Source organism: Rattus rattus, chromosome 1 (assembly GCF_011064425.1).
Source record: "Rattus rattus isolate New Zealand chromosome 1, Rrattus_CSIRO_v1, whole genome shotgun sequence".
Lineage (NCBI taxonomy): Eukaryota > Metazoa > Chordata > Mammalia > Rodentia > Muridae > Rattus > Rattus rattus.
Window position 1 is genome coordinate 153,697,521 of NC_046154.1, and position 21,557 is coordinate 153,719,077.

Consider the following 21,557-nt stretch of genomic DNA (forward strand, 5'->3'; position numbering starts at 1 on the left):
CCCACCCCCGAGGTGTGTCCATTTAGGAGCTGTGTGATGCTGCGGGTCCCCACTGAGTTTCAGCTTTACCAGTATGTGAACTGTGGGTGGCAACCACCCATGTGTGGTGTGGCACAGCCATGTTCTCCAGTGGGCCCGTTGGCGGCGTAGAGGAGCACCTACGGTGGGGTTCCCCGTTCCCACCCATTCTGCGGGGCGTAAAAGACACGCGGCAGTGCGTGGAAAGTAGCTTTATTCTGGGGATGGGCCGAGATCTGGGGGTGTCGCAGCCTAGCGTACGCCGCACTCGGCCTGCAGCCGCTCCTGCTCCAGCGCGCGTACCAGATCGCGCACGAACTGCACCTCAGCAGCCACCTGTGCGGCTAGCGCATCGTAGCGGTTCTCAAGGCGACACAGGCGACGTTTCAGGCCACCAGCGCCCAAGAGCGCTGCCCGTGCCTCCTCCTGCGCGCGCGTGCGCAGAGCCTCGGTGCGCCCCAGCTCCGTGCGCAGGCGTCGCAGGTCGCGGCCCAGCCCGGCGCGCCCGTCGCGGCAGCGCGCTCCCTGCTCCGCAGCCACGCGCAGCGCGCACACGCGCTCCCGGCACTGCCGCCGGCCCCGCTGCAGCTCGCGCAGCCCCTGCTCCGCCGCCGCCACGTCCTCCAGCACGCGCGAGAAGCGCTCGAAGCTGGCGTAGCTCGTGTTTCGCGGCATGCTTGAGTGCGACTTGAGACTGTACTCGCGCAGGCGCGCCGCGCGCAGTCTGCGTCGCTCTGGCTTCCGGGCGCCGTCCTCACGCCGGCGAACCTGTGAGGAGCAGAGCTGCGGCAGGGGGGCCACGCCGACAGCCCTCCCACCTGCCAGCTCGATCCCGGAGCCCCGAGGCCTCACCTTGATCCAGGAATGCTCCAGGCTCTGTGCGATGGTCATCCTCCTCCTGCGGGGTGGGGCGGGTCAGCTCTCTGGTAACTGCACCCACGGGACCCTGCATGACCCCAGCCTTCCACAAGTGTCCTTTCCCAGTGTGTGAAGAAGCCTGACAAGCTGTAGTCCTATCACCCCTAAAGCCCCCGGTCCCCCGTCCCGGGGTAGTCTTGTTCCACCACCGTGGTGAGGTTCTAAGAGCAGTATTTGTGTAGGGTTTTAAGATTTGTGGTCACTTGTGCCCAGAGGTCCTGGCTTAGCTGGCCACGGAGGGTGTAAAGACTGGTGGTGAACCAAGTACCCAGCACCCAGGAGGCTGAGGCAGCCTGGGTTACAGAAGACCCTGCTTTAAAAATACAACAAAATTCGATCCCCAGCCCCGAAAAAAAAAAAAAAAAAAAAAAGTAATTAACAAAAAAATACAACAAAAAATACCCCCCAACAAACAACTGGTGTGGCCAGCCTCTGAGGCTGCCACCATAGTCTGCCTACTTGGGATCTTTGACCAGCAGCCTTCGGATGAAGTCCTTGGCCAGTTCACTGGTGCTGCTGAAGTACTCTTCATCAAAGTCATAGTTCACAGCCGAGATGTTTGTCAGCGTTTCCTGCTTGGTCTCCCCCAGGAATGGGGACGCCCCGCTCAGGCTGTAAGAAGACAGGGCATATGGCCAGCCAGGGAGGGGACAGCTGACACCCCACACCCCTCCACAGGTTATCTGGGAATAGGGGCCTCAATTGAGCGTCTGCCTGATTTAGGCAGGCCTGTGGGATGTTGATGACTGGTGAGTGGGCTGTGGCCACAGTGAGCGATGCCAGTCTAGAGCACACGCACTCCCAAAAAAACCGCAGGCTGAGCAGGCCAGTAAGCAGTCCCTCCACAGTTCCTGCTCCGCTCTCCTTCTGCCCTGACTACCTCCAAGGACTGTGACCGGGTTGTGTAAAGGGAAAACCCTTTCCACTTTTCCAAGGTGGGTCTGCTCTAGGGAAGGGGGTGAGCAAACCCTACATCAGGGTTGACAATCCTTATTGAGGAGCTAGGAATGTGCCACAGCCTAGAATCCTTCAGTGAGGTCGTGGTCAGGGGTGGGGCTAGGGGCGTGGCCAGAGGTATAGCCAGTGTTCCCCAGGGAGATCTCTCAGTCCCAGTGTTTGCAGTTTGCAGAGGTGCCAGCCCTGATCCCTGGGCCTCTAGCAGGTACAGTCTGAGGCCCCTGCCCATCTCAGGCACTCACAGGATGTAGGTGATGACGCCGATGCTCCTGCAAAGGGCAGAAAAGTCTGGTCAGAATGGCCGTGGCAGCACTCCACCCCAGGACATAGGGCCCCACTCTAGGGTGTTGTCAGTGTCAACCGCAGGGTTGCCTGAGCACCTGGGCAGCCAGGACAGCAGAACCTCAGGACCCTATCTGACGACAGCAAGCCCCGTGTGACTGAGCAGAGCCCATGTAGTCTGATAGGTTGGGGTCCGAGCAGGGGGTCTCAGCCCTTCCATGCTGTGGTCTAGGGCCCACACCCTCACTAGCTGAATAAGGCCCACAGGTTGGGAACAGCTAGGGGAGCACGGGAAGCACGGAGAGAATGGAGCAGGGCAGGGCCTCTGCCAACCCCACTCACCACATATCAGCTTCCAAGCCAAGTGGTTCATAGTTTACGATCTCGGGGGCTGTGGAAGACAGGATTGTTGAGGCAGGTCAGGCCAAGGCCGTGCAGAATCTACCCTATCGGGTGGTGCCCACACCTGCCCCTCACCGACGAACTCTGGCGTGCCAAAGATGTTCTTGAACTCGCTACCGGCCTCGATCCTGTGCGCGATGCCAAAGTCGATGAGCTTAATGCGTGGGCTGGCCGCATGCTTGTCCAGCAACATGATGTTCTCCGGCTGCGGGAGGGCGGGTGTGTGTGTGTCTCCCTTGGTTATCCCCGCCCCTTCCTCCCCACGCCCACTCACACGAGCTACCTTCAGGTCAAAGTGCGCGATGCGCTTGGAGTGCAGGTAGTGAACACCGTCCAGAATCTGCTTGAGGAACTGCGTGGCCTCATCCTCTGTCAGTGACTCCTTCTCAGCCAGGAAGTCGAAAAGTTCGCCGCCGGACACCAGCTCCAAGATCAGCACCACATCTGTCTTGTTCTCGAACACATCGTGCAGCGTGATGATGTTGGGGTGGCGGATCTCGCGCAGGATGCTCACCTCACGCTCGATCTCCTCACGGCTCACACCGCGCCGGCTGGACGGCAGGCGCCGCTTCTTTATGAACTTGGCCGCGTACTCCATGCCCGTGCCCTTCTGTTGGCACTTGCGCACGATGGCGAACTGGCCACTGTGGGGGAAGGGAAAGCTAAGCGCTGCAGACCCAGAGGAAGCCAGGACTCTGTACCCCAGCCTCTGTGCATCTGTTCCCAGGTTTCCCACAACAATAGAACTGCCCAGACAGCCACATGACAGACACTTGGGGATTGCCTTGGGGGAGAGGACGCTGGCCGGGCACCGGGGACCCAAGAACAGTCAAGTGAGGTTAATCCCGTGCTGAGGGAGAGAAAGAAGGAGGTCTGAGAGGGAGTCCAGCTGCCCTGAGGGGCGAGCTCCAGGTTCAGTAAGACACCTTGTCTCAAAAAAAAAGTGACATAAAAATGGTATCCCTCAAAAAAAAAAAAAAAAATGGTATCCCTCACACAGGCACGGCGAGCATGCCTTTAATGCAGGAGCAGAGGCAGGAGCATCTCCACTCAAGCCCAACTGCTGTGGGCCCATCCTCCCCCCACCCCCCAGCTGGGGACCAAACCCAGGGCCTTGCGCTTGCTAGGCAAGCGCTTTACCACTGAGCTAAATCCCCAACCCCCATGTACCCATCCTCTAAAGTGAAAACCTACCCCAGAGAGCAAGGCTCCTGAACAGCGAACATCTCAGCAGTTTCAGAAAATCCCTGAAGCCGACCAAATGTACTGCTCCTCTCCCCGTATACAACAAGCAAATCCAAAAAAAACCCCCACATAAACAGTAAGGACTTGGACTGACTCAGACCAGCCAGGCTGCCTGGGAGAGCATCAGGGAACCCAGTCACCCCAGGAGGAGGATACCCATAATGGAGCTGCCAGTTTGCTGTACAGTTTGCCCTGGGGGGCCCAGGTTTCTGAGCTGTCACCCATTCTGGGGTGGGCCTTGGTGATGCAGCTGTCTGCGTCATTTCTCCTCCCAATAAGATTCACCCCTGGACTCTGGTGGTGTCTTGCCTTGGCCTGCCATTGGCTCCCTATCTGTGGTAAGTTGACGATTCCACCCTGCCCAGGAATAGAGCTGCACACCACCAGTTTAAGCTACTAGACTTCTTGTCTCAACAGCCGAACCTTACCACATAACCTAGGCTAGCCTCAGCGTCCTGAGGGCTGGGAAGGCAGAGGCCGTGATCACACCAGTTTTGTTTTTTAACAAATTACCTTTGGCTGTTGGTTCTTTTGTTTTTAGAATGAGAAAAAGTCTGGTCACAGGAGCCAGGCTGGCCCTCACCTCCAGAGCCCACATTCTCACGGCAGCTGGCACAACAGCATGTCTTCCCAGAACCTCAAATCATAAATGGGTGGACTGGAGAGATGGCTCACGGTTAGAGCACTGGCTGCTCCTCCAGAGGTCCTGAGTTCAATCCCCAGCAACCACCTGGTGGCTCACAACCATCTGTGATGGGATCTGATGCCCTCTTCTATCACGTAGGCATACATGCAGGCAGAACACTATATATATATAATAAATGTCTTTTAAAAAAACAAGATGCCTAACATCCTAGTACTAGGGACATAGAGGTGGGGGAATCAGAAATTCAAGGTTATCCTTGGCTACATGGTGAGTTTGAGGTTAACCTGGGCTACACGAGACACTGCCTCATACACCATGGAGCTGGTGAGGTGACTCAGTGGGTGAAAGCAGCAACATAGAAAACCACAAAGTGGGAGGAGAGAACTGACCACGCCTGGCTTAGATGTATGTATTCACAGGTGGAAGGATCTCTGTGAGTTCAAGGCCAGCCTCATATACACATCAAGTTCTAGCATAACCAGTGCTACAAAACAAAATCCAAAACCAATCAAAAAGGAAACCCAAGTGGCTATTCCTGAGAACCTGAGTATCTGTGAAGAGGATTTGGCGTGCGTGCAGCCGTCCACAGTCGGGGGACCGAATGCACCAGGGGAAAGAGGCCTGGAGAGCATCTGTAGGCACTGTCCTGCACCCTGACCAGGACAGACTCCAGCAGCTCATGGGAGAGCGGGGTCACAGAGAGGTCCGAGGGACATGACCTCCTCCAGCGGGTGCTAACTGGCTTCATGCTGCAATGCATGCAAGGGCTGCACATATGCAATGGCCCTGTGAGGCAAGTGCCACCACCATCCCCACCTCAGCCAAGGACAGTGTTCGGCCACTGCCTCACAGAGCAGCACAAAGCTGGAGCTGTACCACAGGCAGGCAGCTGTCGCTACAGGTCCAGTACCTGGCTCTGGCCTACGATGCCCCAGAGCCATGGTGTGTGTCCCACACGTGCACCCAGCCCTCAGACTCAGTAGCTCAAAGGCCCCACATGACCACCAAGAACCCAGATGAGCAGCACACCTCACCTTCCAGCAATGACTGATGGATGGAATGGGACAGTGTCCATCCTGTCTGTGTGTCTGTCTGCCTCTGCAGGAATGACCACATTCAAGGCTACTCAAGGACGAGCAGAGCTGGTGGAGTCATGGCAGGTACGATGCAGCCTCAGCAGCCTCCCCTCATCCACACTGTCCTTAGCTTCCCAAGGCTGACGTTGAATTCACTCCCTGGCTGATCCTGGTCCTCCTGTGCCTACTCCACCATACCTGCTTATCTGCTTATCTGGAATGGACACCTGACAGCAGCCCTGACTTCTGCTCATGCACCTGGGACCTGCAAGCCACCCTCTGACCTCCACACAAGTCCTATGGCTGCTACTCACACACATACAACAAATGTCTCTTAAAAATGAACAGGGGTTGGGGATTTAGCTCAGTGGTAGGGCGCTTGCCTAGGAAGCGCAAGGCCCTGGGTTCGGTCCCCAGCTCCGGAAAAAAAAAAAAAAAAAAGAACAAATAAGGGGCTGGAGAGATGGCTCAGTGGTTAAGAACACCGACTGCTCTTCCAGAGGTCCTGAGTTCAAATCCCAGCGACCACATGGTGGCTCACAGCCGTCTGTGATGAGAGCTGGTGCCCTCTTCTGGCCTGCAGACACACACGCATCAGAACACTGTACACATAATAAGTCTTTTAGAAATTAAAAAACAAAAGCACAGAGATCCAGACAGTGAGTGTACACTGTGATACACACCATAAACACTCTTTGGAAATTACACTGGACGGCATGCGTGGGCTACACACAAACACACCCTCATTTGCTAGGTAAGCATCAATGCCTGTGAGGTGCTCAGAATCCCAGAACCACCCTCAAGGTGTGACACGGAAGGGCTAAATTGCCCATGCCTCCCTCTGGTGCTGAGAAGGCCTCTGTTTACTTCCATACAAGTTTTACCCATAGGGACCAGCGGGGGTGGGGTGGGGGTGGGTGGCAGACTCCTGGAGCTGGAGTCACAGCCATGAGCCTCCATGGGACTGCTGGGAATGGAACTTGGGTCTTCTGCAAAAGCAGCTGGTGCCGTAACCACTGAGCCATCTTTCCAGTTCCCCATCTTATTTTTCAGTCTGAGTCTCACATCCCCGGCCTGGGATGTCTCTACTTCCCTAGCAGCGACCTCATAGATGTGACCAGCACATGTGGCTCTGTGTGCATGACACAGCTGGAGCACTGCTGGGGTGGCAGACACCCCCAGCCTGAGCTAAGAAGAGAGAGTGCATCTGCCTGGGGGTTGGCCAGGGCTGAGCAGTTCAGGCTCCCCAGGCTCCCTTCAGCCGGCCTTATACCAAGGGTCATTTACATTCCAGGGGGGTGACATCATAGGGCGGGGCTTGATGTTCCCAGAAGTCTGGCCAAATAAGGTCTGAAGCCCCTCGGAAAGAGGAAGGGTCTGTCGTGAGGAGGAGGGAGTGGGAGGGGCTCTATGAGAACTGGCCTAGAAAGAGAATCCAAACAGAAAATGATCTCCTGAACTTCACACCCACACACGGGGAGATACCCTTGGAGAAGCATACCATGGACAGAACTGAAGAAAAAAATGGAGACCCAGCGTTGACCCACATGGGTAATAATAACATCAAAGAAGTTCAAGACCAGCCTGGGCTACCATGAGACCCTGCCTCAAAAACAAACAGAACAACCAAGGCCGGGGGTGGGGGTGGGGTGGGAGTGGGCTTGCGCTCCTTTAGCTCCAGCACTTGGGAAGCAGAGGCAGGTGGATCTCTGTGATTAGCAAGTTCCAGACCAGCCAAGCATACATAGCAGGACATGGGGAAAAAAAACAAACTTAGAAAAATCCCATAGCAGACAATGCTCTCAGCCACTGTCTCTGGCTCAAGGGTAGCATCCAGAAGCCTCCGTGTCTCTCTCTACAGCTCACGGGGGACACGGGAAAAAAGAAACTCAGGTCCACTGCCACCTGGGACTCTGAAGCTCAAACTTGCGGTCACTGCTTCAAGATACAGAGGACAGGAAGGACAGAGTCACCCCCCACCAACCCACCACACCACTCACCTGCCAAGCTCCTCTCCCATCTCATAATGGTCCTCAACGTCCTCCTGCCTGAATGTGGACATGGCGCTGTCCTTCTGCAGGATTCTGGGGACACAGGAGCTGGGGGGACAGAGGAAAGAAATGTTTATCACAGATCTAACTTCCTCCAAGAGGCTCCCCCAGCATATATGACACTCAATGCCCCTACCCACAATTTGGTCATGGTAGAGCAAACCTGACACCCCAGCACTGGGGAGGGGAGAGCTGTAAGGACAGGAGTTCAAGGGCATCCTCAAATACTTGGTGAGTTACAAGCCAGCATAGGCTCCATGAGACCAACTCAAGTGACCAGAGAGATGGCTCACATGTAAGAGTGTGGGCTGTCCTTGCACAGTACCTGAGTTTGGTTCCCAGTGCCCGTGTTAGGTGGCTCACTGGTACCTAGATCTCCTGCGCTTGCCTGGTGACCTCTAACACCGTCTTCAGGCACCTCAGGTACCTGCAGGCACTGTAACATCCCTCTCAGAAACAAGCACAGATATAACTAAAAGAAGCAGAACATCTCTCAAGCAGTACATATATACAAAACTATAAAACAGAGTATAGTGTCGTGTGCCCTTTACCCTAGCACTCAGGAGCCTGAGGGAGGAGGATTAACCAGAATTCCAAATCAGCGTGGGGTTCTTTACTCTCAACACTCTTCCACAGCGTCTGGCTCTTGGGGTTTCCAGCTTCCTCACCTGTCAATCATGCCCACCCGAACCCCGGAACTCAGGAGTGTCGCCGGAAACCTAACGCATGCGTAGCAGCGGTGCCGGTCCTAGAGGTCCACCCCTCGAGGTTGGAGCTTACGGAGACAGCCATGCCCTTCGCGGGTCCCCTCCCCTCGTTCACGCCTTCGCCGCGAGTCCCCTGAATCCCGACACATCTTCCCGGACCCAGCCCATTCGTACCGTCCTCAGCCCGCGAGTCCCCGCCCAGCGCCAGCGAGGCCCCCGCGAGAGCCTCCGGTGCAAACCCTGCGGGTTCATCTACGCATGCGCCGACTGCGTTGCGACACGCCCCCCAAAACTAGGAAGCCTGTGCTCACTGGATCACGTCTCACCCGGAAACTGGATGCCCCCACTCATTGGCTACCATCCGACCTATCGGCGTAACTGGGCGTTGACTGGTGACGTCACCACGCTAGGCTAGACTCCGGTGCTTATTGGCCCACTGGACAAGAATTCACAGGAACCCTCGACATTGCCCTCAGGAAAACACGCCATTATTGGGCCGATGTCTCCTTGCTCTCATGTGATTGGCTAACGCAATGAGACTGAAGGCCAATGACCTGGAGCCGCGTGTGCCAAAGACCAGTCTCCTGGATGTCTATATGGAGTTGGTCCAAGGTTGAGAAACCTTGGGTGTGGAGGAGCACTATGAACTCAGTTTGGAATAAAAATCAATTTTGTCACCAAGACACAGGTTAGCAAAGGGTGTCAACACTGCAGGTCACCCTTAGTAAGGAAACCAGGAGCCTTGTGGGAGAAGCCAGACACCCTCTAAGGTAGAGGTGCCCAGGAAGGGGCGCACAGCACAGGATTGAGGAGCCCACAGGGTTCAACCACAGAAGAGTTTATTACTCCAATGATTCGCACAGCTGGGTTGCAAGTCTAAGGGTTGCCTGCCTTCCTGGAGGCACTCCCCCACTTCCCCCTCTGGGGGAATTCCACTTGGCCATGGACCCCATAAACCTCTGAATGCATTTATTTAGAATTTTGGACATCTGCGTTATTTCCCTCTGAAAATGCTAACCACCGTGTCCTGCCCACCCCACAGCCTGCCAGTCCAGCCTGCAGAGGGCCATTCACGCTGCCTTGTAATTCCGAAATAAATAGAATTGGTAGCAAGTGAGTGCTGAGTGATGTCAGGATGGCCCCAGCAGCCTCCAGAGGGGCACTGTGGGGACAGTCTCAAGGTGTTTTCTGATGGGCGGGCACTGTGCAGCGTGTGGCAGTACCAGGCTGCCTACAGTTTGTCCAGGAAGTTGTCCAGCGCTGGGATGCCCTCCTTCAGGCCTTTGCGCTTGCGGGTCTCAGCTACAACTTGGCTGGGGCGGCTGCTGTTGTCAAAGGGGTCCCCAGGCAGGATCTGCCAGTGGTCAAACACACACTGGGGGAAGGCCTGGCCACCAGTGTTGGATCGAAGGTCGGCAGTGAAGCCTACAGACAGAAGACAGGAGGCTCATTAAGTAGCCTAGCCCTTTAGGGATCTTCCCTGGGGCATGCTTGGCTGTCCCCTCATCCCTCCCGGGGAGGCTTTCCAGGTTAGCCCTGGATTTCCTGGCCACCCCTAACTAGTTTGGCATTGGAGAAAGAATTCTGCCCCGGTGGCTCCTCACCCGCCCCCACGGGTTTCCCGGTTATCTGCGAACTCCAGGGACCAGACACTCACCAAAGGATTCATTGACAGGCAGGTAGGCCTTGACCACGAACATGGGGGTCCCGGCTACCTGGGACTCCTCAAAGACATGGCCACGCTTCCTGTTCAGGACACCATAGATGCCGCCCACCACTTGCTCAGGACACTGAATCTCCACCAGGTAGATAGGCTCCATGAGGCGGGGCTGTGCGGTCAGCACACTGGCATAGAGGCAGCGGCGCGCTGTGGGGATGATCTGACCACCTCCTCGGTGGATGGCATCAGCATGCAGGGTCACATCATGGACATCAAATCGCACACCACGCATGTTCTCCTCACAAAGAGCACCCTGCGAAGAGCTGTATGTCAGCCCCCAGCAGCCCTCAGGAACACCCAGGCACACCCAGGCTCACCCACCACTCACCTCCTTAGTGGCCCACTGGAATCCAGCCACCACACTGTCCTTGATCTCATTCAGGTACTGCACACCCTTGGTGATGTCGGTGAGAATGTTGGGACCAGTGCCATCAGGTCCAAAGCACCAGATCTTGCGGGCTTCAGCAACATCCCACTCATACTTTTCGGCCAGGTAACGGGCACGCGCCTTGAGCTCCTGGCGGGCAGATACCTCACCCTTATCGATGTCCTCTGCTAGGCCATCAGGGAAGGGCCTGGCCTTCATGTACAGCCTGTTGTGCTTGTTTGGGGACTTGGACAGACACAGCACGTTGGACTCCTCACTGACTGTCTCCCGGTAGGACACGACAGGGTCAGATTTCTTGATGGGGATGCAGGCATGGTCCTCCTCCAGGTCCTTAAGGCAGATCTCCAGGTGCAGCTCTCCAGCACCAGCAATGATGTGCTCCCCAGATTCCTCAATGATGCACTGTGGGGACAGTTGTCAGCACCCTGCCACCCTCGCCAGGAGGGCACAGCCAACACAGGCCCCAGCCTCAGGGCACCCACCTTCCCCAGGCACCCCCTCTAACCCCAGCAAGCCCGTGAGCTAGTGGTACCCACCTGCACCATCGGGTCAGACTTAGCCAGCCGCTTCAGCCCCTCCACCAGCTTGGGCAGGTCAGCTGGGTTCTTGGCCTCCACTGCCACCCTGACGACAGGGCTGACGCTGAACTTCATCACCCGCATGTTGTGAGCGTGCTCAAAGGTGGTGATGGTCCCGGTCTTCACAAGGAACTGGTCCACCCCGACCAGCCCCACAATGTTGCCACAGGGCACATCCTCAATGGGTTCCACGTAGCGGCCCATCATCAGAATGGTCCTAGAGGGAGGGCAGATGTCAAGGGACTCTCCTGGGAAGCAGCCAGGGCTCAGGAGAGTGAGGACAGGACCCACCTCTGGATAGGCTTCAGGTACAGGTCCTCCTTCTTCCCAGGTGTATAGTTGGGGCCCATGATCCGGACCTTCAAACCCGTGGACACCACCCCAGAGAACACTCTACCGAAGGCATAGAAGCGGCCTTTGTCAGATGTTGGCACCATCTTGGAAATGTACATCATTAGGGGGCCTTTGGGGTCGCAGCTCTTAATACCTAGGAGAGGTGGGAACCCACATCAGCCAATTGCTAAGGCTGGGAAGGCCCAGGGCTGAGCAGGACGACCCCACGGTTGGTTCATACCCATGGCGGCCTCGTCATCAGGTGGGCCCTCGTACAGCAGCTCACAACGGTACTTCTGTGCAGTGACCGGGGACGGCAAGTGGATGGTGATCATCTGTAGCAGGGCGTCCCCAGCAGGCAGCCAGCGACGCATCACAGCCTTCAGCAGTGGTTTGCCCTCCTTGTCCTTGTCCTCGCTGTCCAGCTTGATGTCCAGCTTCTCGATCAGCTTGGCTGTCTCCTCCTTCCTGAAGTTCATGATGGCGTCAAACACCTTGAAGATGGGGTCCAAGATGAGCTGGCAGAAGGTGCGGGGAAGTTTCTTCCCGTCTGGGCTATTGGCTGACTTGCTGAACTTGCCGTTGGCCGGGTCAAAGTACCTAGCAGAGAGGTCACATAGCATCGGCACATGGCACAGACATAGGTGATGGGTGGCACGGGCGGCTGTCCCATGGCCTGTTCTTACCGGTCTCCCCACAGCTTCTTCATCATGTCTTCTACCTTCTTGGCCCGCTCGGCTGCACCCAGCTGGCCCTCACCCTTGGCTGCAAACTTGGCCACATACATCTCTGCAAACTGCTTCAGCGTGAAGGCCCAGCCATGCAGGCCAGAGCCAAAGCCTACAGTGCCCAGGACAGGATCGATCTGAGGAGGAAAGCAGCAATTAGCCAGCCAAGTTGGCTAGCAGCCAGCCCCGCCACAAGCCCTCAGCCTCAGACACTGAGCTTCTTCAACAGACATCAGGTCAAAGTGAAGAATTTCCGTCATCATGTGTGGGCCCAGGGATTCCCAGGGAGCACAGCCCTGACCGCTCCCCCCACAAGAGTAGCTTCACACCATGATATTGCCCATGGGTCCACTCTCGCCCTCGCCGTAGGTGGAGATGATGACATTGACGTTCTCCACGATGCGCTGGAAGGTCTGGTAGAGCTCCTCAGGCTCCAGTTGCAGTTCCAGCAGGGCCCGGTCCATCTTGTTCATCATCAGCACGGGCTTGATGCGCTCAGCGATGGCCTGCCGCAGCACTGTCTCTGTCTGCACACAGACACCTGCGGGAGTGCGGGGACTGCTCAGCTATGCACACTCCCAAACCTTGCACAGTACAGGCAGTGATGACCAACACAGCTGTCCTCCACGCCAAGACCCAAGTGGGCTTGTCTATAGGAACCTGCTTAGGCATTCACCAGGGTGCACAGTGGTGGTCCCCAGCAGGCACAGCTGCAGGTGCTGTTCCAACCTGGACCTTCCTGAGCAGCACGAGCCTTATGCTACTAGCCCTTCTCACCTTTCCCAGACAGGCCTTGGTGGCCCTACACCTAGAGATCAATGCACCTCCAGTGCTGCAATTAAAGGTAACTGCTACCACATGCAGCTGGACTTCACAGCCATCCTGCCCAGACATACATGGGGACCACCATGCCCAACTTCAGATTCACCCTCACCTTGAGCAGAATTTGTCTTTGCCACTACTGTACCATGAAAAGAGCAGTCTATAACAGTGCCCACCCAACATGGCTTACCAGACACACAGTCCACCACCACCAGTGCTCCATCAGTGACACGCAGAGCAGCGGTCACCTCTGAGGAGAAGTCCACATGACCTGGAGAGTCGATGAGGTTGATGAGGAAGCCCGAGCCATCCTTGCTCTGCTTAATGAAGTTCAGGTCGTTCTCGGAGAGCTCATAGAAGAGGGAGATGGCACTAAGGGGGGGAAGGGGATATCAGCCCAGACATGGCCACCAGAGGAAACCGCTCCTGGGTCCCTTCACCCCACAGCACCACTGGCAGCCAATCATCAGGCTGGTGGACATATCTCATCTACACGGGCTGGGGGATGAGGGACCCCTCCCCCTTACACTCACGTGGACTTGATGGTGATGCAGCGCTCCTGCTCATCCTTGCGAGTGTCAGTGAAGCGTGTCTCCCCGGCTCGGGCAGAGGCAATGATGCCAGCCTTGCACACAAGGGAGTCGGTCAACGTGGACTTGCCGTGGTCCACGTGAGCGATGACTGACATGTTCCGGATGTTGGCTTTCTTGTCCATGATGGCACGGATCTGATCTACTGTGAAGTTCACCTGTGGTGGGGGAAGGGCAGTCAGGCCCGATTCTGGGAACTCGGGTCGATAGCACCCCATTGTGGGGTTCCAAAGAGCTGTCTCCCCAAGACTGGAGCTCATACGACTCACACCTACAAGCCTACCACCTAAGAAGCATCAAGAGTCACCAGATGTGTCAGGAATCCAACCCTAACCAAAATGACAACTAGAACAAGAGTACCGGGGAGCCTAGACTGAGCCCGTACCACGTAATCAACGCCAAGCTGGACTGCCACCCCAGCACTTCAACAATGCAGGCGACAGGGGGCCCGCACGAGATGGGGCCCACACGGGCCGAGAAAACCTCGCCCGCTATACACTGCCAACCCGCCTTGTGCGCCAAGGTCAAATGCTGGGATCAAAGGCCACAATAGGCCCCTAGGCCCATGAGCCATTTTCTCAGCTTGGAGGGGACTGGTTCCATTGTGTGGACCAAGGAAGGAGATAAAGGCCAGGGCGGAAGACGCTCAGCTCACTAGAGGTCTCCATGTGAGCCACCCCTGCAGGCTGTCACTTCCCGGGAGCACCATCACCCTGTCACCATGGGCACGGGGCTATATAGCATTATGTCCGCTGCCACATCAGCAAACGCCGCCCCTCCCACAGCCACCCCAGCGTTCTCGGAAAGGAGAGCTGGACGAAGGAATTAGAGAAAACACTCCAACTTCAGGAGGCCGACACTCCCAAAGACGGCAGAGGAGGTGCAGATATGGCGCCGCGAGCCGACCACGTCCCGCCACCCATGCAGCCAAGTCTCCTTTCTTTTCCGGGTCCCGCTCCGGCCACCTCCCGCTGCCCCAAAGACTCGTCTCAGTCCCCAAGTCTTGCCGCGCCGCGGACACTCACCATGTTGGCGGATGGCGTCGGATTCTCAAATACAGAGGTGAACAGGGAAGCGCGCCGACGATGGCGGCGGCTGCGGCGGAAGAGACCGCTGACGTCAACGCCCGGCCTTTTATAGGTCGACGCCGGTTGGGCACGTCACGTGACGGCGCGGGTGCCCCTCCGGCCTGGTTGGCTGGGACCCAGCTATGGACGGGTGTGCACATGCGCAGAGCGCTACCTTTCGGGCTTAACACTTGAACTGCCTTGGGAGTGGCTGCGGCGCGGCCGGGGCGTGGCCAGCTCGGTCCTTGGACCCAAGGCAAAGATCCAGGGGTCGGTTTTTAAACGTAGATTCTTCAGAACACAGTTACTTCCAAGATTTTCCTTGGAAACCTTGTAAGTCAATAAAAAGGACTTCGAAATTCGGACCGGTCAGTGGGTTGGGCCTAGGTTTGAGACTGTTATGTAATTTGACACCTCTGGGAAAAGCTGGAGAAAGCGACCCTTAGGGCCACAGATTTATTTCTGCAAAACCTTGCCTGTATTTTTATTACACTTTCTTCCTTGTTTGTTTTGGAACCAAGGTATATGGGTGCAGCCAAGGATGGCCCCAAAACCCAAAGATATGCCTGCCTGAACTGTGCCCAGTTAAAGCGTGTGCCAACACACCTCGCTCTTCTGAAGTTATTTTTTTCCAGAGACAGGATCTCTGGTAGAACAGGCTGGCCCTCAGCTGGGTTAGCTGTATTGGTTGTCCTTGAATGCCTGATCCTCCTGCGGGCAAGAATGCAACAATAATGATAAAAAACAAAACGCGGTGGTGCACGCCTTCAATCCCAGCACTTAGAAGGCAAAGAAAGGAGATCTTTGTTCAAGGCTAACCTGGGCTACAGAGTGACTTCCAGAAGAGACAGGTCTAGACCGGAAAACCCTGTCTTAAAAACAAACAAATAAATGGACGGATAGATCAGCGCGTGGAGCTGGGCTGGTGGCAGCCAGCTGTCAGCCCAGCACTGCCAGGCAGACGGAGGCAGGGGTAACAGGAACTCAAGGTCATTCTTCCTTACACAGTGGATTCTAATATGCCATCCTGGGTTACAGGAGACCTTGTTTCAAAAACAAAATGAAGCAAAACCTGTTGTTTCCTAGATTTTTGTCACTTGTCTCCTAATTTTTTGCATCTTTTGACAAGGTTTCTTTCTGTAGCCCATTACTAGCAGTAACCCTTCTGTCTCGCCCCCCCCCCATACCTAAACAAAGCAAGGACAAAGTTTTTTTTGGTTTTGTTTTGGTTTTTTTTTGGGGGGGGGAGGGGAAGTCTTCCACACTGGCAGTGCTGCGTGCGTCCAGCAGGAGGCGCCGCAGGACCGCGAGCGAGGCTGTCCCCGCCTGACCCTGGGCGCGCAGCCTTCTGCACACAATAGATGCTCATTGTTCAGCGTTCGACCCTTGCTGACGACCTCCCCTGGGGAAGCCTTGTTCCAAGTTCCCTCAGTTTCAGCAAGGGGATACATCTTTCCCTTCCAGGCTCCTCCAGGAGGGGAGGTGTCCCAGCCTAAAATAAGTAAATTAAGCAATGCGGTTTGCGAATCTTGGCTCTAAAATTAACCTGCACCCGCCTCCACCACTGCGGTCTTATTCTGTTTGCTTTATTAAAACGTGATCTCAGTTTCAACAAGAGCACCGCTGAGGCCGGTGACAAGAAACATGTCTGTTGAGTGGTAAGAACGCGGAGCCACCCAAGCAGTGGCAGTCAAGAACTAAGCTCCAGAACTAAGGACCATCTACACCAGAGTATTTGACTCCATTCCAGTCAACTGGTACCCCAGCCAGCGCATGCGCGCTAAGGTCGGAAATTTTCCACCCTGATCTGTCTGTCTGTCTGTCTGTCTGTCTATTTTATTGAAGAGCAGAGAGGTCCCTGAAGTGTTAGAGACCGTTGACAGCTCGTTCTAGAGAGAGTGGGGTCTTTGCAACGAGACAGGGCAAATATTCCCAGAGATGGAGCCATCTAGGGCTGGGCCCAGGGTATAGAGCATTTTCCTAGCAGCTGAGAAGCTCATATAAACTGGCGGTGGCAGTGTATGTCTCTCATCCCACCAGCTGGAAACTGGAGGAACAGAAGCACAAGATTATGCTCAGCCACGTGAGTTCAAGGCCAGCCTGAGCTATATAGAAACATTGTTTCAAAACCTAAAGAGAAAGTTGAAAGGCCAGGTGGTAACAGGCACATGCCTTTAATCTCAGAAAAATAAATGAATAAACAAACAACAAATAAAGGGGATTGAGGGTGGAGGAGGCTGGACTAGCCTGCTCTTCCAAAGTGTTCAAAGATGAAAGACTGGGAAATTCTTAGCCAACCCTGGTTTCCCAGCAATACTCTCTCAAACTAAAGACTGAGAACACAAATCTGATACCCTCAGATTGACACCAAAACCACAGTGGAAAGGCAAAGCCACTCTGGGAACTTCTCTGAGCCACATATATGTGTGGCACAGACATCGTGCACACATTAATAATAAACAAAGTGTCAATCAAGCTGAGCTGAGCTGAGCAGGTAGAGTATTGACCAAGCAGGTACCCGGCCTGCCTGCCAGCCATCTCAAACCCTGCAGGGACCAGGAAGGAAACAGGTGGAAGAAGGGCCAAGAAGATCCCGTCATTCTGGGCTACAGGAGACCCTCGCTCTCAAAAGGAGTAATTTCACTTTTGGTTTTTTTTTTTTTTTTTTTTTTTTTTTTTAGAGCTGGGGACCTAACCAGTTTTTGAGACAGGCCTTCTCTACCTATGGTTTGCCTGAAACTCACTATGTAGACCAGGGTGGCCTCAACTCACAAGACATCTGCCTGCCTCTGATTTGAAACTTCTAGAATCAAAGGTGTGGGCTACTACGCCCAACTTAAATAGAAGGTATTTGAAAACAAAACCGAGACAAGGCTTCACTGGGCACCATTGTGGTCTGGCTTGGAATCTCAGACATTCTCCCTGGTTCTGGGCTCCTAGCGTTAGGGCTAAAGGAGTGTCCACTATCAGGACTAAGTAATTAAAGTTCATTTTGGAGAGAAGCAGTTGAATTGTTCTCAGTGGCTGGCCTTCTTGGCAAATTCCTAGAAGCTAGCTAATGAGGGGAAGAGAACAGGGCAATGTTCAGGGCTGAGACAGGGCAAAGGGATTGACAGGCGACTGTGGGGATGCGGCCAGAAGCAGGGCATCTAATATCTGCAGAGCTTGCTGCTAGACAGCCATTCAGGATCTGCAGTAATCAGTTTAGGCGGGAGCGGGAGCGGGAGCGAGGCAAGGTTGCGGCAGGGAATAGGATCCTTAGACGCAGAAAGGGTCCACTGCGCGTGCGTGGAGAGGACACAGCGTGTGATACAGCGGTCCCTGCTGGCAGGGCGAACCAACTGCATGGTGCTCGGGTCTGCCTATCCTCCGTGAAGGGGAGAAATATATGATACATTGAGATAAATCAGATTTAAGGTTTGGTCAGAGAAGATGTAGGTTTAAATTCTGGTCTTGCTTTAATGTGCTATGCTATGTGACCTTGGATAAGTTACTGGATGTCTCTGGCCATCCGAGTGAATAATACGAGTGAAATTTCACGGGGTTCTTGTAAGAATAAAGAAGTAGGGCTGGAGAGTTGGCTCAGTGGTTAAGAGCACTGTCTGCTCTTCCAGACGTCCTGAGTTCAATTCCCAGCAACCACGTGGTGGCTTACAACCATTTGTTTTTTTTTGTTTGTTTGTTTGTTTTTTTTTTTAAGATTTATTCATTTATTATATATAAGTACACTGTAGCTGTCTTCAGATACACCAGAGGAGGGCATCAGATCTCTTTACAGATGGTTGTGAGCCACCATGTGGTTGCTGGGAATTGAACTCAGGACCTCTGGAAGAGTAGTCGGGTGCTCTTAACCGCTGAGCCATCTCTCCAGCCCCCTCTTACAACCATTTGTAATGGGATCCGATGCCCTCTTTTGGTGTGTCTGAAGACAGTGGCAATGCACTCATATAAATAAAGCAAATAAATGACTTTTTAAAAAAAGCTTTTTTTCCAAAGATTTATTTATTTATTATATATAAGTATACTGTAGCTTATACGAGCCAATAAACGATTTAAAAAAAAAATCAAACAAAAAATAAGGCTTGAGTCATAGCTTAGTTGGTCAAGTACTTGCCATAAAAACAGGAAAATCTGTGTTCAAATCCCAGTTCTTGCATAAAAATCTTCTGCATGCCCTCGGAGAACTTGGAATTCCACGAGGCTAAACTAGCCTGCCAGTGACCCTCGGAAAAATCTCTCGTCTCTTCCTCAAAAAAGTACAAAATATAGATGAAGGAAGACATGATGCCAACCTCTGACCCCCACATACACGAATGCCTGTACGTGCATGTGACAAAGGAAAAAAGCCACAGAGTGATAAAATAGGGTGAAATGCAATGGAACTTAGGCCCACCCGGGATGGGGAGATGGCTATCCAGGTAGGAGAGTGGATCTCCAGGATCTCACAAGGGGCGGAGCGCCCTCTTCTGGACTCCGAGGTCACTGCCCTCATGTGAGTGTATTCACACAGAAATAATGAAAGGAAACCTGCAGTGGCGGAGCATTTCATCTCAGCACAAAGGAGGCGCAGGCAGGCAGAGCTGAGTTTGAGGCCAGCCTGGTTTACAAGGCGAGTTTTAGGACTCCCGAGGCAAACCGTGTCTTGAAAAGAAGAAAGAAAAAGACAGTAAAATTAAAATATTAAAAAGAATCTCTGGGCTGGAGAGATGGCTCAGTGGTTAAGAGCACTGACTACTCTTCCAGAGGTCCTGAGTTCAAATCCCAGCAACCACATGGTGGCTCACAACCATCTGTAATGAGATCTGATGCCCTCTTCTGGTGTGTCTGAAGACAGCGACAGTGTACTTCCATTAAATAAATAAATCTTTAAAAAAAAAAGAATCTCTTCAGAGCTTATTTATTTATTATATATAAGTTCACTGTTGCTGTCTTCTTTTAAAGTCTCTAGAAGATGGCCTTCCTCCTCAAGATCCAGTATTCGCTGTCTTATCTCAGACTAGGCCAAGGAGGAAAGAGGAAAAGAGGAAGAACACATCACTCCCCTTATTGGATGGATTATGATCATGTGATATTGGGTGCCTTCAGAGTTCTGGGAAATGTAGTCCATTTTGAAAGGCCAATTTTAAAAAGAAAGAAAGAAAGAAAAAAAAAACAAAGGGAAATAGGAAGACAGACCTCTTGAGAGAAGTGTTGTTGTCAAGCTGTAATGATGTTGGTGAGCCAGAGAGTTGTTTAGTGGGGAAATCGTTTGCTGAACACATAACAGATCTAAGTTCAAATCCTTAAACTATGCAAAAATCCAGATATGGTGGCTCATCCGTCCTTGTAGCAAAGGGGAGGTAGAGACGGGAAGTCATCAGTGGTAACCAATTCAGCACATCCAATGCACGAGAGGTTCTGTGAGAAAACCTGTCCAAAAAACAAAGCGGAAGCCAGGATGGTGGTCACAGCATTCATCCTGTGTGTCACGGAGGCAGAGGCAGGCGGATCTGAGTCTGAGGCCAGCCTGCTACACAGAGTAAGTTCCAGGACAGCTAGAGCCACACAGAGAAACCGTGTCTCCAAAAAACAAAACAAAACAAAACAAAACAAAAAAAGAAGCAACAAAAAAGGGAGTACAGCTCAGAAGAGGTAGGGTGTGTATGACAGTTAGATGAGACTGCTCGAAGATTACAGCACTCTTGCACGAGACTCAGGATCAGTTTCAAACACCCTCATGGTGGCCTACAACCATCTGTAGCCAGTTCCGGAGAGGGTCTGACCTCTGGAGACACCATGCACACAAGTGCACAGACAAACTGAGAGGGGAAAAAAACCACACACACACAATACATAAAACAAGTAAATCTTTAAAAAAAAAATCAAACAAGAGTACAAAAGGGGCTGGCTGGGTTTGGTTGGTGGAGAGCTTTCTCAGCATCACAGAATAAGGTGTGGTGGGTGAGCCGCGCCTGTCCTGTCAAGCCAGCACTTGGATGCTAGAAGCTACCAGGTGAGCTGAGCTTCATGAGACTGGTTCTCAAAAGAAATCTGTTTTCACTCTACATCTTGTGGGTACTAGGGAGTCACAGGGGGCTTTTTATAGTGAGACCTCAGGCTTGGTAGAGCGCTCGCGCGCGCGCTCTCTCGCTCTCTCTCAATTTAGTTAGAAACAAGAGTAAGGATTGAATGAATGGTTTGCACAGAACCGATCTGAACACACACACACACACACACACACACACACACACACTCACACTCACACACACGAAAGGCGAAGGGGAGAATGTGCAAGCATGTGTACAGAATGTGTACAGAATGTGTACTGTACAGGTCCGACAAGACTCGCACCCCACCGCTACATCGCCACGAGAGCCCTGTACCTGCCAGCTGCCGCTCGAAGGAAACAGGGACACCTGCCCGGCCGCATTCTGTTCATCCCCCTTTTCTTCACAAAAACGCCAGCGTAAACAAGAGCCATAAAATGCACCAGAACCGGAAGAACATACACCTTTAAGACCACCCTCCCGGCGCTGGACGTGGGCGCGGTCCGGTCCTCCCAATGAAACGGAAGCAAAGGCCGCGCGGTCCGGGGCTTAAAAACCCAGAGCAGGGCTAGAAGTGGGCGTGGCCTTAGTGCAAGCGTCGAAATCCTGGGAGTTGGGTGGGGCTTGTGAGTACTTAGGACGCCAAGCAGGGCCCCAGAAATGGTGATTGCCCACAAGCCTATTAGGAGTTCGATCCTCGGGACTCATTTTGTGACACCTGGTTAAAGGAGGAAGCAATTCCACCAAATTGTCCTCCGAATTCCACATAGGAGGCTCAGAACGCGTGCACCCACACCCATTCGCGTTTGTCTCCAAACCTGATGACTGAATTCCATTCCCTGAACCCATATTGTGGAACTATAAACTCCTTAAATTGTCTTTGGACGACCAAAACATGAGCAAGTTTCCCACAATATATAAATAAAACAGACCACAGGAGAGTGGGCGTGGCCTTGATCAACCAAAAAAAAAAAAGGGGGGGGGGCTGCTGGAGGGGCTTCTA

At 53.6% G+C, this 21,557-nt stretch overlaps 2 protein-coding genes, 1 long non-coding RNA gene and 1 other non-coding gene across 5 annotated transcripts; all 4 read right to left on the minus strand.

Moving 5' to 3' along the window:
- Positions 1-215: 215 nt before the first annotated feature.
- On the minus strand, positions 216-7,635 carry Dapk3 (death associated protein kinase 3). 2 transcript variants are annotated; one of them, XM_032907327.1, is made up of 8 exons: positions 7,545-7,635; positions 2,861-3,221; positions 2,653-2,782; positions 2,518-2,566; positions 2,136-2,162; positions 1,396-1,548; positions 871-916; positions 216-786 (listed from the first exon to the last, which is right to left on the minus strand). In XM_032907327.1, exons 1-8 carry the CDS (start codon positions 7,604-7,606, stop codon positions 271-273), a joined length of 1,344 nt encoding a protein of 447 aa, XP_032763218.1. In that variant the 5' UTR covers positions 7,607-7,635; the 3' UTR covers positions 216-270. The 2 variants fall into 2 exon arrangements, with proteins under 2 accessions (XP_032763218.1, XP_032763211.1); XM_032907320.1 differs by lacking the exon at positions 7,545-7,635 and having other exon boundaries at positions 2,861-3,248.
- A 1,489-nt stretch (positions 7,636-9,124) lies between these two features.
- Positions 9,125-14,606, minus strand: Eef2 (eukaryotic translation elongation factor 2). Its single transcript, XM_032907338.1, has 11 exons — positions 14,487-14,606; positions 13,405-13,619; positions 13,062-13,243; positions 12,379-12,590; positions 12,008-12,186; positions 11,563-11,921; positions 11,280-11,475; positions 10,947-11,205; positions 10,351-10,812; positions 9,960-10,275; positions 9,125-9,727 (listed from the first exon to the last, which is right to left on the minus strand). The coding sequence occupies exons 1-11, from the start codon at positions 14,487-14,489 to the stop codon at positions 9,534-9,536; spliced, it is 2,577 nt and encodes an 858-aa protein (XP_032763229.1). The 5' UTR covers positions 14,490-14,606; the 3' UTR covers positions 9,125-9,533.
- On the minus strand, positions 12,253-12,316 carry LOC116890487. Its single transcript, XR_004386674.1, has one exon. It is a non-coding gene; the product is annotated as a small nucleolar RNA SNORD37 (small nucleolar RNA).
- A 3,979-nt stretch (positions 14,607-18,585) lies between the features above and the next one.
- Positions 18,586-21,109, minus strand: LOC116904549. The gene is made up of 3 exons (XR_004388341.1): positions 20,891-21,109; positions 19,704-19,937; positions 18,586-19,169 (listed from the first exon to the last, which is right to left on the minus strand). It is a non-coding gene; the product is annotated as an uncharacterized LOC116904549 (long non-coding RNA).
- Between the last annotated feature and the right edge of the window lie 448 nt (positions 21,110-21,557).

What these genes read in the sequence shown, in the direction of transcription:
- Dapk3 (XM_032907327.1), bottom strand. Translation starts at nt 7,606, where the DNA reads ATGTCCACATTCAGGCAGGAGGACGTTGAGGACCATTATGAGATGGGA. An exon ending in TGGCACGCCAGAGTTCGTCG is followed by an intron (nt 2,567 to 2,652) that starts GTGAGGGGCAGG and finishes TGTCTTCCACAG; the next exon opens with CCCCCGAGATCGTAAACTAT. An exon ending in TGGAGCATTCCTGGATCAAG is followed by an intron (nt 787 to 870) that starts GTGAGGCCTCGG and finishes TGCTCCTCACAG; the next exon opens with GTTCGCCGGCGTGAGGACGG.
- Eef2 (XM_032907338.1), bottom strand. An exon ending in GGTGGTGGACTGTGTGTCTG is followed by an intron (nt 12,591 to 13,061) that starts GTAAGCCATGTT and finishes GCACTCCCGCAG; the next exon opens with GTGTCTGTGTGCAGACAGAG. An exon ending in TACCTGAAGCCTATCCAGAG is followed by an intron (nt 11,206 to 11,279) that starts GTGGGTCCTGTC and finishes CCCTCCCTCTAG; the next exon opens with GACCATTCTGATGATGGGCC.